This window comes from Natrix helvetica, assembly GCF_964273705.1.
Source record: "Natrix helvetica genome assembly, chromosome: 2".
NCBI classification, from domain to species: Eukaryota; Metazoa; Chordata; class Lepidosauria; order Squamata; family Natricidae; genus Natrix; species Natrix helvetica.
This window is the reverse complement of record NC_138552.1, coordinates 94,753,563-94,767,377: the sequence shown is the minus strand read 5'-3', so window position 1 is coordinate 94,767,377 and position 13,815 is coordinate 94,753,563. Positions and strand designations below refer to the sequence as shown.

The 13,815-nt window shown below is 40.0% G+C and overlaps 2 protein-coding genes across 2 annotated transcripts in view; one reads left to right on the top strand and one right to left on the bottom strand.

The window, feature by feature from the left end:
• The window catches only part of GRIN3A (glutamate ionotropic receptor NMDA type subunit 3A), a 73,227-nt gene extending 68,199 nt beyond the window's left edge, over positions 1-5,028 (top strand). The window contains exons 9-10 of the mRNA XM_081940746.1: positions 926-1,199; positions 4,743-5,028. Of these exons, the coding sequence (XP_081796872.1) occupies positions 926-1,199; positions 4,743-4,772 (304 nt within the window). The 3' untranslated portion in view covers positions 4,773-5,028. The remainder of the gene's footprint in view (positions 1-925; positions 1,200-4,742) is intronic.
• Positions 5,029-7,039: 2,011 nt separating this feature from the next.
• RNF20 (ring finger protein 20) overlaps positions 7,040-13,815 on the bottom strand; it is a 44,560-nt gene continuing 37,784 nt past the window's right edge. Inside the window, exons 16-20 of the mRNA XM_081940745.1 lie at positions 13,433-13,649; positions 12,147-12,268; positions 8,260-8,400; positions 7,667-7,768; positions 7,040-7,419 (exon numbers count right to left, since the gene is read on the bottom strand). Coding sequence (XP_081796871.1) covers positions 7,243-7,419; positions 7,667-7,768; positions 8,260-8,400; positions 12,147-12,268; positions 13,433-13,649 — 759 coding nt within the window. The 3' untranslated portion in view covers positions 7,040-7,242. The remainder of the gene's footprint in view (positions 7,420-7,666; positions 7,769-8,259; positions 8,401-12,146; positions 12,269-13,432; positions 13,650-13,815) is intronic.

Genomic DNA, 13,815 nt, shown 5'->3' with positions numbered 1-13,815 from the left:
TTTCCATAGAGTTCCAGAGGTTGTGTGCAATTTCCAGCTAACCTTACTGATGAAGATATAGCTCAGCGACTTCTGGAAGATCAGTTTCCTCCAAGGCTTGTTCCAGCTGAATGTTTCTATCATTCTTCTTGTCTATCCTTGCAAATTAAAACAGTGGCCAGATTTTCTGTCATTTAATCATTTGCACCAGTTACTAGAAAGACATAGAGCAAGAATACAGGACCTTAGTCACCCTAAGCTGCTAGGAGACTTCTTGGAAGCTTCTGGGGAGTATTTTGGAAGGCAAAATGCTGGGCTAGATTAAGTTTTTGTCCAATCAGGAAGATTATTCATAAAACAGCAATAGATTTGTACTTGTTTTGTTGTTTGGTCAGCCTGAAAAATACGCTGGACTTACTGTAAGTTGGGACCTGGGGTTGCATCAGAGATGGTATTCAGCAGGTTCTGACCAGTTCTGGAGAACCAGTAGCATAAATTTCAAGAGTTTCAGAGAACTGTTAAATGCCACCTCTGACTGGCACTGTCCTCATCTATTCTCTGCCTCCCGAGTCCCAGCTGATCAGGAGGAAATGGGGATTTTTGCAGTAATTTTCTCCTGGAATGGGGAGGGAATAGAGGTTTTACAGTATCTTTCCCTGCCACTTCCACCCAGCCACGCCCACCAAGCCATACCACACCCACCAAGCCACGCCCATGGAACCTGTAGTAAAAATATTTGAATCCCACCACTGGGTTGGATCCAATTAGAGAAGCTCACAAGCAATTCAAAACTACAATAGAATAAAGAAACATAGCTAGAGGGGAAGCTGGAAAGATAGGCCTAAGACGTTGTGGGGTTCATAGAGTTTCTTTTTCCTATATTGCCTATGTACGTATGTATTCATATGGTGAGTTCCTAATGCCTTGTGTGAACATCCCCCTGCAGGTCCAGTCCCAGGAACAGTCAAGTTTCAGTCTGGAACACTGCTAGCCCTGGCAACTGCCACAGAAGGAAATACATCTGCAGTATTGAAAAACCGAGCGAAGTGATGCTCAAACAACTGCAGCATGATACAGCGTTTCCCCCCTTGAAAAAAGACTCTCCAGGGACTACCAACGGGAAAGCAGATGCTCTGAACGCTGCTAGGACCTCAGTGATTCAGGAACTCTCTGAACTGGAGAAGCAGATCGAAGTGATCAAGCAGGAACTGCAGATAGCGGTGAGCAGGAAACTGGAGCTGGAAGAATTTCAGAGGACAAATAGAACTGTGGAGCTTTGAGAGGGTTCACCCTCGTTCCTTCTCGGACAGTAATAATTTGTATTACACCCTCACCTTTGGGCTTTGTTTTTGTGTAATGCTAAGAAGTGGCGCCACACCGTCAGCAAGCAATAGGTCTACAGTAGCTCCTGCCTTCCTGCAAAAGCGACACTACCAAAAGATGGCCGCATTCTGGTTACTGGAATACTTCAAAGTACCAACAGGTCCTTCTCTGTGGGAAGTTTTAGCCTAAGTAGAAAGGGTTGATCTCAGGCTACAGGAATTTGAAGCCTCCAGACCACACAGCACCTATTTTCTTTCTCACTAGAATTAAATGAATTTCCCCACTTTTTACTCCCCCCCTCCTCTGCATTAATTAAAACAAAAGAGCAAGAGCCTTTCAAAGATTATTCAGAATTGTTCTCTGCATGGATTTTGCTATTCAAAGTTTTTAAACCTATATAGTTGTGTCTCAAACTCCGGGCTCTGAGGGTCCTTTGGGTACTGGCCTTCTCTGTAATTGGCACAAGAGGAGTACAGATATTCCCTACAACATCACTTGCAAAGATTAAACACATTAATAAGGGATTTTAATTATACCCCTTTCTTAAGTATCCATTATTGAAAAGCGATACCACACTTGGAAGGAAATCCTCAGGATAGCTTTCAAAAATTGGGGATTGAGGTAGGAACATATGGAATTTCTGTCCCTTCTGAAGACAAACAAGGAAAAATCTGTTCTGAATTTTCATCCACATTAAAAACAAAGGCAAACTGGTTTTGGTTCAAACTTTTGCTGTTCCAAGGCATTACGTAACCACATACCTTGTATCTTTTATATGTGGATGTACTCAAAATATGGCTTCCAATCTCCAATTCTCCTGGTATAGCCCAGCACTCTGACCATACTATTTTTTGATAATATGTGCAGATTGCTTCTCACTGACAATTACTATATTATATTCTTGCTATTTCCATTCTCAGAATTGCAAAAGTAAGGTCCACCCAACTTTCTCTACTATATAAAATAATTCTACAGCCACCCTCAGCAGATGTTGTAGATACACACTCTTAATTTTGTTCAAAGGTAGTATTTTAAGATTTTTTCATTTTAAGTTCCAAACAGAGTAGGGCTGCATTTTTTTAGTTGTTCACTTAAAACAAACAAATAAGCAAGCCCTGAATTATAAAACATTTTGCTTCAATGTGTTGAGTGCTTATAGAAAATTTTGTACTTGGCAAAGCATTCAAAATGCTTTCCTATCTCCTCACATTTTACAACCATTGCAGCGCCCCATAGACACATAATTGTCACTTCTGTGCTTTGCAACTAACTTGCGACAAGCAGAGTGAATAGAGAACAGGGAAATAAAATCATAAGTCACGGTCACGTGATGTTTCACTTAGTGACTAAAGCAAATGTGCAGTGGTATATCTGTCACAATCATGTGATTTACTGCCTAATATCCCCAGCTTTGCAAATAATCTTATTAAAAATGAAAAAGTATAAAAGCAAATGTTTTTATACCATGAAAAATTCAAATAGCAAAATTAAAAAAAAACTGTGAAAGTGTGAAAAGGGAAAGTTTGAAAAAGGACTTTTCCTTTTCACACTTTTTCTTTCTTGTTTCTTTACAACTGCTCATTTAAACTGTGGTCACTAAGCAAGGACTACTTATATATTCTTTGGACAAAGATCTAGTGTTTTGCCACTTTTTTCAGACTAGACCCTTTTCCAAGTCTTTGCTTCCACAAAATAATCCTCTTGCTGCCATTGACAGGATAGATGGGCTGGGTGTATTTTTTAAATATCAAAGGAGAAATTTTAAAACTACCAGTTAAAATATTCTTTGAAGTGTTTTTCTATTACCAGAGTCTTATTTATATATATAAATATTCCATGTCATGTTCTGAGAAGCTACTATTTTAGGCTGGTGGTGGGGAAACTCTGGTCCCTCATTAGTCCAAAACTAACTCTAGTGGCTTAATGTTTTTTGAAGCTCGGTGGTATCCTTCAGTGAAGTGTGTTGTGTAAGTTGCCAGTGATGATGGCTTGCTCTCCAGTTGTTAAATGTGTATACTTCATGCGGGTGCTATACAAACAGTGGGTGCAACAATATATGGTGTACAACCAATCAACATTATCATTCTGTCTCCCATTCCCCTAAGCCACCCTGTCTACACACACACACACACAAAATCATTGTCAGTATGGTCCAATTTACAAGTTACTCTAAATGACATAATCCTAGGTCTCAAAGATTTTATATTATTCCAAGCAATATGCTTCTTTTTCTTTCTACTGTCAACACTGGGGCCTCATACATAGTTATATATCGAGCCGATAATGCTCACCCTGTACAGAGGGGGCTGCTGACAAGGAATATAACTATGAAATCCAACCTAATCAGATCCAGAGTACGTATTACATTATGTTGCTTGGCACAGGAGTAGTGACAGAAGAGGCAAATCAAATCAAAGTAATGTATATACTAGGGCCTTGTATAATTTGACACGTTCACTTTCACGTTTTTCTGCCAATCAAAGATTGAGAAAATATAGCCTATAGACATGCCACATAGATTTAGCTTTTGCATCCAAGATAATTCGTATGTGAGAATATGAACACAGACCCATAATGGGGATTTGCCCCTAAAAACTGCCAACAGTTTTTGTGTAGCAAATGCAGTACAGTAATCCACCAACAAATGTGCTAATTAATGTCTAATGCCTAATGTCTCTCTACTCACTAAGTCACCAGTGATTTTATCCATTAAGAAGCCCCTCTCTTTCCTTAAGTATTTCAGTGGCATCTTCAAATATTTAAGAGAAAGCCAGCACTACAACACATCATATACCTTCGGTGTCAATGAGTGAAGTCTTTCCTTGACTTCTGTAACCTGCCCTGGCCATCACTTTTTCTGAATGAAAATTCTGGTTGGGGAATGTGCTGGTTTTTTGTTTTATTTTGGTTTTAAATAAATTTTAATACTACTTGTTCAGGCGTGTTGATTTGCTTTATAGTTTGGATCTAGCTGACAAGCTGATTGGATGAGAAAACGCAAACTCACTCTGTGGAGACGAGTTATGTTTTATTTGCCCAATATGAAGACTGTTTTCCATGAATTATCTGTAAATGTGAGGGGTGGAGAGAATCAACACTCATTCAGAGACAGAAACTGATAAAAACAAATAGGTGGAAAAAGACATTTCTGTTCCAAAATCTTGATTCTTAAAAACTAACCATAATTGGGATGGCTGCTTGCCTAGTGAATTTTTACCCTTCAAGGTAACTCATGCCTAACCAGGGCTTTTTGGTTAACTTCATCCATTTGTATTCTTCTCTGTACAGTGTAACTGTTCTTTTTTCTTCCCTATCTTCATTTTTGACAGTTAATCCATGCATAAAATGGATTTCATCACAGAATGAACTTTCTATGTGATACAATTCAGCAGAATATATATATATATTTCTTTTAATGACCCTTTAATCCCATTCATCAGGGTGGAGTTGGGACGACTAAATGGAGCTGAGCGGTTACTGGCCAGATACCCTTCCTGACACCTACATGGAGTTCACAGCAGACTCATTGCGACCAGAGAGAGAAATATCTGCCACTACCTAGGAACAAATCCATAGCCTCCTGATTGTGAGGCAAGAGTCCCATCTCCAGGCCACATTACTCCAGATTCATCATCATTTTAGACATTGTCTATCCACTGCAGGATGAAGGCCTCTCTCTTCTGTATGTTTCCAACCAATATGGTCCTGCAATACTTGCTGATGTCATCAATCTATCTTGCTTCAGGGATATGAGATTACCATACATTAAATCAATTACTGGTTCATCTTGGTCTTGGACAGTATCACCTCAACGACTGCGAACCCAGAAAATAAAAACCCTTCAATATTGTCAGAAGCAAAAAATTTATTCAGAGATTATTCTCTTTATTAAGTGGGCATCTTGCAGCTTGAATGTATATCCTAACACCCTAAGATGGTCTTGAAATTCAATAGCAAAATACCATGTTTCAATAGGTATTTTCTTATTATATATTGCATATAAGTACATCCTCAACCTGAAATCAGCGTATTTTGCCTAAATTTGGTGGAGGACCAAATTTAGGTACCAATAGGAACAGGAATGAGAGTCAAATCATTCCTGTCCCCACCTTTAGCATTCCTGGGAAAAGGCCCAAAAGCATCACTGAAAGTCTAGGGAGTTTTGTTGGTAGGTGATTAAGGGGGGGGGGGTGTAGTTGTTTATGCGTTTCACTGAATTTATTAACTTATCCCAATCCCACAGGGTATTGTGAGCATACCACATCAATGAGAAGAAAGTTATTATTATAACATAATAATAAATGAGTCAACTGGAATAATATCAACTCCCTCCCAATGAGCAAATATAAGCCCCAAAGAAAACCCAAGAAATGTGCCCACAATTTTAATCAGCAGGAACCAAAACTATGTTAAAATGAAAATAGTTTAAATCTATTTCCAGGACTGCAGCAAGTGGAAACTGTACTTTTGGGGGGAGGGGAGGAAAGTATTCCACAAAGTGAGGACTATACCAAAGAGGTTCTTCTGTCTCACTCCTGCCTTGTGGACCTCACAAGGGGAGGGAATTTTCAGAAGGCCCTCTCTCAATGACTAAACCAAATGGACAGATTCTGACATATCCTGGTGTATTCCAGAACGGGAATGGGTTGTCTCCCAAAGCCAGATATTTCTATTCCCATTTCCCACCATTCCATTCAAAAAGTGCAAAAACAGACTCGGCTCTCGCTCTTTAGTTTAGCTCTTACATAATAGCTCTTTAGCTACAGTATGTACATGGATATACAAACATCAAAATCCCAAACTGTCCATATCTAAAATCAATTTACAGACTCAGTCTGTTCGCAAGAATAATGAGGGCAAAAAAAAAAAAAAAAATCCCACAAAGCAAAAATAAGAGAGAACCATGGCAATTTATTGAAGACAATGCCCTTTGAAAAATGTCTATGAAAATCTCATTTTCATAGCAAAAGAGACAGTAGCAGCCAATATAGCCTGGGCCATTGTTTGACAACTCTCTGGCCAACCAAAAGGAGGTGACTTCCCTGAAAAACCTAGTTCTGGTCCACAATTGCTTCCTTCAGTACACAGAAAACATTCAAAGCGAATAGGCTCATTGCATTTGAGTGTAATCCAGTTCCCATTTATGCAACAGATTGGCTGCAAGAAAGCAATGGCCAAATGTTGCCAACAGCTACCATTTGTGCTTACCCTTAGTATTAAAAATTATCCAGGCAATGTGTCAAAAAAGTGGCCTTTTCTCAAAACGGCATCATTATATAATCGGATCCAAAATTATGCATTATCGGAGCAGATTACATATGAGGAAGAGATGAAATATATGAAGGTCACTATTTTCTCAATGCCTCAACTTCCAAGATGTACTTTGTTGGCAATTTTCAGAAAAATTTCAGTTTGAAATAGGATGGGTGCATTGCTGTCTTCTTTCTTCAGACGTAGGAATGCCTTCTGTAGACTGCAGCATTACACATGCACAAGCAGACATTAAACTGGGAAATGCGATGACTAGAAAGAAGTTTCCTCTTTTATCCAAAACAGAGAAACAATTAGCTAAAAAATCACGAGAAAGCCAACAAGCTATCTCAATTGGATTTCCCAGTTTAAGTGTTGCTGCCTGGTTTAGTTCCAAGCCAAATGATGTCAACACTGATGAATCAGGGACCAATTGACTACCTGGACCCCACAAAAAGTGTATTTAACCAGACAAGTGAGAACTGGCTTGTGAATTGGCAGTACTTTAAAAAAAGTGAAGAATAAAACAAAAATAACACATACACCAAAAGAATAAACCAACATATTCCTTTACAAAGAAGTCAAAATGGGGGGAAACCTAGCTGGCAATGAGCAGTATCCAGCCTGCTGAAGAATGGCAGGTATGGGAGTGGACAGCGGAGTTCTTCTGGCCATACATATCTGGCCATATCAACCAATGTAGATCCGATGGAAGTCATTGGCTCCAAATGCAGCATTGCACTTGGGACATTTGCGCTGCCGAGTGTCATAGCGAGTCTTCACACATTCAAAACAGAAGACATGAAAGCATTTAGTGAGCACAGCATCCTTCTTCCGCATGTTGCAGCAGGGGCACGTCAGGCGAGCCTTTGGGAAAGACAGGGCAGAGTTTAGGAGCAGATGTCAACAGACAAGTCCTCCCCTTTTAGTCTATGAGAGAGAAAATGTTTATTCTTCATCCTGGAAAGGCGAGAGGGCTCTTTCCTTCCATAATGTATTTCCCAAATGAGCCACCCCAACTCCACACTAGTGGCATTTTTTATATTTCTCCAAACATACAAAGATATGCCCAAACCCATCACACCCAAGAGTCTATAGGCCTCACATGATCTACCTTATAGTCTTTGATCTCCTCCATGAGGATCTCATCACAGTTGGGAATCATGTCCGGTTTCTTAGTTGTCTCCAGTTTTCTTCGTAGCCGTGAAATATCCTCCTACAGGAAAAATATTAGATAGGCCTGTTATCTTTTGCCTTTCAGATGGCAGGTTCCTATTTTAATGGAAATAAATCTGGTAAAAGATTCATAAACACCTGCATTTTGACTTTTACGGCCCTGCAGTGTTTCACATGAATTAGAAAAATTCATGGATCTATTTTAAGTTCTTATGAAAATGAGAAAGCTGTACTTCTTCCATTAATATTAGAGCCTTGTAGAACTCTTTTGGAACTCAAAAACTGAATTAAAATTGATACGTGAATAGTAGAAGCTTCAGTCTAGGTGTTCAGCGCCAGCATTGACAACTAACAAAAGCAACAGTGGAAACAACTGACAGTGAGTCATGTAACAGTGACTAAGCTATCGAACTAGGAGCCAAAACGCTGTCAGAAAACAAGAGGCAGCCATATAATCTGAATGAATGAAACTGGAAATAAAGACAAATTGTGAGAGGCAGCTATCCAAGCAAAGGACTACATGCCGGTTACCTGGGCTCGTTTGAAGTTGAACATGTCTTTTTCCTTTGTTACACTATTTTCCACAATCTCATCCTGGAAGTCATGCAATTTCTTCTGCGCCAGTTCCAATTGGGCCCGAAGGTCCTCAGCTAGCTGAGCAGCATCCATAGCCTAGAAAACAAAACCGTAACGTTTTCCTTTCCATTTATTGAAATTTGCAGAAGGAATAGTAGCACCCTAAAGATTAAATCAGAAGTTTCATCTTATGGTTTGGGATTGTATGTAAACTTTCCTCTGGAAAAAGACAGAGGGAGGGAGGGAGGGAGGGAGGGTTTCAGCACTTACCTACAATGGTCACTATTTCCATTATTTGACTATTGTATGGTAAATAACAGGGCCTCCTTGGCCTAGGACCAAACATCTATTTGGGAGCCCAACGGCCTTCTGCCTGAAGATTAGATTTACAGCAACATCAAAAGAAAATGAGGAGACTGGGGGAGCTGTACCAGTTCTGACTGCAAAAACAAGCTGATTTGTTTCTCAAATTTAACTCTGCAAAACACGTGGGTAAGCCTGTTTCTTTGGTTTGATGGTCCCAAGCCCATTCTACCACCTTATTCTGCAGATAAACATGGAAATATTGCTGAAACTCCAGGAGGGGAAGAAGGGAATGGAATGGGATTAAATGGAATATGCTAGGTAAGGGAGGGGGGAATTGGGGAGAATGATGGGGGAGAAGAATCAGTCCAAAATATATACAAATACATTCTAAGTCCCATCTCCTTATCCTATACCAAAAATCAGTCAGGCAACCTTTATGGAAAGCTGCAGCCAGGAAGACAACCTGCCATGTATCTTATTTTCATCTCAGTGCCTTTGACCAGTTTCCTAAGCTTTTAAAACACTGCACACTGCTTTGTTCCTCCTTTAATTATTATGATTACTGCTGCTTCTTCCTTCTGAAAAATTCTCTTTATACCGTGGTGTTTCATTATTATTTTTTAAAAAACTTGAAACTGGTGTTTAACTTTTTACAAGCTGCCTTGGCACTGTAAAATTAAGGAGAGAGGGTAGAGTGAGGAAATAAAATTCCCCCGAGATCCACCATACAGAAATGAAACCCTGGCAGAGAAAATCCCCTCATCCCCAGTGATCTATAGACCCAACATCATTCCTATCTTCTGATGTTCTCTGCAGACCTCTGAGATTCCACACTTTTGAAAATTCAGTGCTGGAGGATTTAGACTGAAGGCCAGGAGAAAAGAACATTTTAAAAAGGGTTCCTTCTCAAAAAACAAAAAATATACCCTGCAACAGTTAAACAGGACTTTTGTCTCAGTGACTACTATTTTTGTCGGAAGTGTTAATGTGTTGTCAAGAAGTGGCCAGAGAGAAGAGATCCAGAATTCATGGGCAAAGGTTCACTCAAATCCTCAACTAATTGCTGATCTACAGATTAGGGCAGCCCTAGATGTCTGGTAAATGGGTTCATTCTCATCTAAGAATTGAAGACACAGAACTTTGGTTGACACAAAATTATAAGTTGCAGTCATATTCTTTTCTACATGTGTATTAACAACCAGTGCTAATGCAGTAACCAAAATGGCAAGCTCTCAAAACATTATTATCAACCTATCTTCTTCTCATGGCATTCAACCCGCCCTCAGCTCATTCTGTTTTTCATTTATCCTCACAACCTCTTTTTGCTGGAAACCTTCAAATCATCTAATTATTTATATCAGACTACTCTATTTTTTTTTGAAGTTCAATTTTTTCCCACACTCTTGCTCCTTGTCCATGAAATGCGGCATCACTTTTTCTCCTAATTACAGAAATCATTTGTGATTTCTCAGCATTTCCATAGGAGGGAGAGATTTATCTGCTCTAGCTATCTCTTCCTACGGAGACACGATTCACACAATAGCTGTTTTTCATTTGGGGGGCCAATCTAAGTCTATCAGGCTTTCAATAAAAATTTCCTCTGCCTTCTAGGGAAACCTATCTGTTTGTAAAATAGAGACCTTTGCAGCTGCCAATCCATTCCAGTCACCCTCTTGGTGCATATTTCATAAATAGATATATACACAATCTTAGCTTGAGGATCAATGTTCAGTGACCATTCAAAATTGCAACGGTGCTGAACAAATGAAAGTCATGACCAATCCTTGAAATTACAGTCATCACAGTACACACACATATCTTCTCCCACCACCTCATGTCTGCCCTTTTGCCACCCTGCAGTCCACCACTCCTGATGCCCGTCTCCGTGCACTCCGCTGACACACTTTTTGTTTTATGACACACTCACACTTTTGACAGCAACAGGAGGAAGAAGATAACATCGTTGGCTGGGGTGATCATTTAAATGGCAGCAGCAGAGTACATGACAGCCAAAAGGGCAGAGATGGGAGACAGGCAGTGGTATTTGAAGCACACACATTGTGATAGAGGAAGTTGAAATGGAGGTGATCCCAGCAGGGCAGTGGAGCCTCTGCCAAAAGCAACTCGCTGGGTCCAGCTGGGAAGGAAGCAGGAGGATGGAGCTGGCAGTTCGTGCAGGGCAGAAGTGTGAAGTCCTTATCTAACGATGGGGCAGTCCTCATCTAGCAACAAAAGCAGGACTACTAGAACTTCTAAGTGATACTGTTATGTGATGCTTCGCCTAATGACCACTATGTTTAACAACAGAAATTCCAATCCGAATTAGGATTGCTAAATGAGGGCTATCTGGCTGGCTTAACATTCACAGGATTAATTTTAAGAGCCTTCAGATTGAGTATATATGAATCCAAGTTCAGAGCTTACAGCTGTGAAGAATGGGACTTTTTCCAGTTTCATTGCCTGGAATTGCATAGTCTTTATCCTACAATAATTTCTGAAGATCACTTAACTGAAGGGTTTTTAAGGAAATAGGAGCAACTTCTAGGAGGGAAATACAAAGTGAATGCTTGTTTCTATAGATAACCAGATTAAAAATCTTCCAGGCGAGTCTTATTTAGCATAAGGCTGGTTGACAGAAGCCAGTTCAGGATGGAGTTCCATATAGATTTTGGTCAGGTTACCCCAGGGGTGTCAAACCCGCGTCATCATGGTGTTGTCACATGACGTATCATTTTTTTCCCCTTTGCTAAACCGAGCGTGGCCAGTGCGTGATGAATCCATCCAATGGCCTGTGAGTTTGACAGCTCTGAGTTACACCCAAGAAGATCCTTTCTTACAGAACTGATTAGGCACAAGGAAGAGGAAGCCATGATAATATTTATCATGGTGGCATTGCTCTTAACACATATTATTTGTGGATCCATTCCTGTTTTTAATATACGTAAAAATGCATAATATGCATACATGTATACATATTATACACTTATTATACATATCTGCATTTATGGATCTATTCCCGCTTTTATTATACAACTTAGTTTGACTCCCGTTTCTTTTATTTTTTTTAAGTCTCCTTCCCAAATGTAAAAAAACAAGAAAACTTTCACAAATGTAAAAAAACAAGGAAACCTTCCCATGGGATTTTAATTTCGTTACACACACACACACGACCACAACTGAGGCCAAAATTTGTTGGTGAGAAATTTGTTAACTGAGTTTTGCCCCATTTTACAACTTCTCTTGCCACATTTGTTAAATGAATCACTGCACTTATTAATTTAGTAACAGTTATTCAGTGAATCTGGTTTCCCCATTGACTTGGTTTGCCAGGAGATTGCCATTGGGGATCACATGACCCCGGGACACTGCCACCATCATAAATGTGAGTCAGTTGTCAAACATTCAAATGTAAATCATGTGGCCATTGGGATGCTGCAACTGCCATAAGTATGAAAAATGGTCATAAAACCCCTTTTTTCAGTGTCTGTAAGAGAACGGTTGTACATTGAGGAGACTACCTGTATATATTCACTTACTTTCCGCTTGTTCATCTCCAGGGCCTGGGTTCGCAGGCCCAGCTCCTTTTCTCCAGTGCCAATGTTGCTTTGTAACAGATGCTCTTTCTCCTCCAGCTTGCGCACAACTTGCAGCTGGGCATCTACCTTCAGGAGGCAAAAACAAGGAAGAGGAAAGAATTCGATTTAGGATTTTGCATTGGTCAACTTATTTACGGTTCTGTCTCTTAGGATTGGAACCTTTAAGTAAACTGTACAGTTCTGCTTGTTTGATGATGATTGTGCTTTTTTGCCCACTATGGAATGAGAAACTAAGTACAGTCAACAGAAATCTTCCCTTTCATGGATCCTGAAATGTCAAGCAGTCATAGTTTACCTACTTCTAAGAAGGGCTACAAATTAAAAGATGCTGAGCCGTGGTGGCACAGTGGTGACCATACAGTACTACAGGCTACTTCTGCTGCCTGCCAGCTGACTGCAATTTAGCAGTTCAAATCTCACCAGGCTCAAGGTTGACTCAGCCTTCCATCCTTCCGAGGTCGGTAAAATGACAACCCAGATTGTTGGGGGCAATAGGCTGACTCTGTAAAAGTGCTCGGATAGGGCTGTAAAGCACCTTGAAGCGGTATATAAGTCTAAGTGCTATTACTATTGCTCCAGGAATCAGTGTCTACACTTAACACCATATTTGCACGTATCAAATTAGCATTCCTCTGCAAATACCATGCCTGGATCAAAAATGTATTATTGCTTCAGAATAGGAATGGATCATTTTCTTATGAATTGAATCCCCCCCCACTTTAAAAAATGGCTTCTGTGGTATATAAGGGGCAAGTCATTAATACAGGGATATCACCTGAATGAGCAGGGTTGAAAACTGCAACCCTTTTTTGAGTGACCACTCAGAATAGTTGCATTAAGGGTATTGGAGGCTTAATGCATCTATCAGGGGAGCGGTTTTGTTTTGCAAAAAGCAAAAAAAAAAAAAAAGTCACTAAAAATTGAACATTTGTCACAAAATGTTGGCAGCTAGACATAGGGGAGGGTGTGCGTGTATCTCAAAATGGGGCTCGTGGTCTCTCGTGGTTATAGGTCATCCTCCCCTATGTAAAAAGATGCCGGATTACCGCCAAGCTGCTCAAAAAGAAAATTGTGGTAAAGAAAATTTAAAAGAAAATTTGTGACAAAACTCAGTCTTAAGATGCAGTCTCTCACTGATGACAACAACTGCACTTTCAACTTATCTCTTGGACAAAAAATTTAAGACTTCTGCATTCCTATTTCGCTCCTCTTCCCATTTTCTCCACTTGCCTGGGTCTTCAGGGTAAGAACCTGGTCTGCCAGCTCCTCCTTTTCCTCTTTTAATAGCTTATGGATCTGGTTGGATTTGATGCGTTCTGACATGAGCTTGAAGTTGGCGTCGTCTTTTTCCCTCAGCTGCTGCATCAGGCGGATGTTTTGCTCTTGCATGTCTTCAAAGGCCTGGCCTGTCACATCCATTTCGGATAACAGGGCTTCTTCCTCCTGCAATTGAGAGGGAAACAGTTTCCACCTTTCCTGGATACTATGAAACAAGTAGATAAATGTGTCGGCGCTTAACAGGAGGGGATATAAATGATAATTTTTGAGTGATATCATCATGCAATCAAATACAGGAAGTGTATTCTTTAATAACTAGAATTGGGACTGG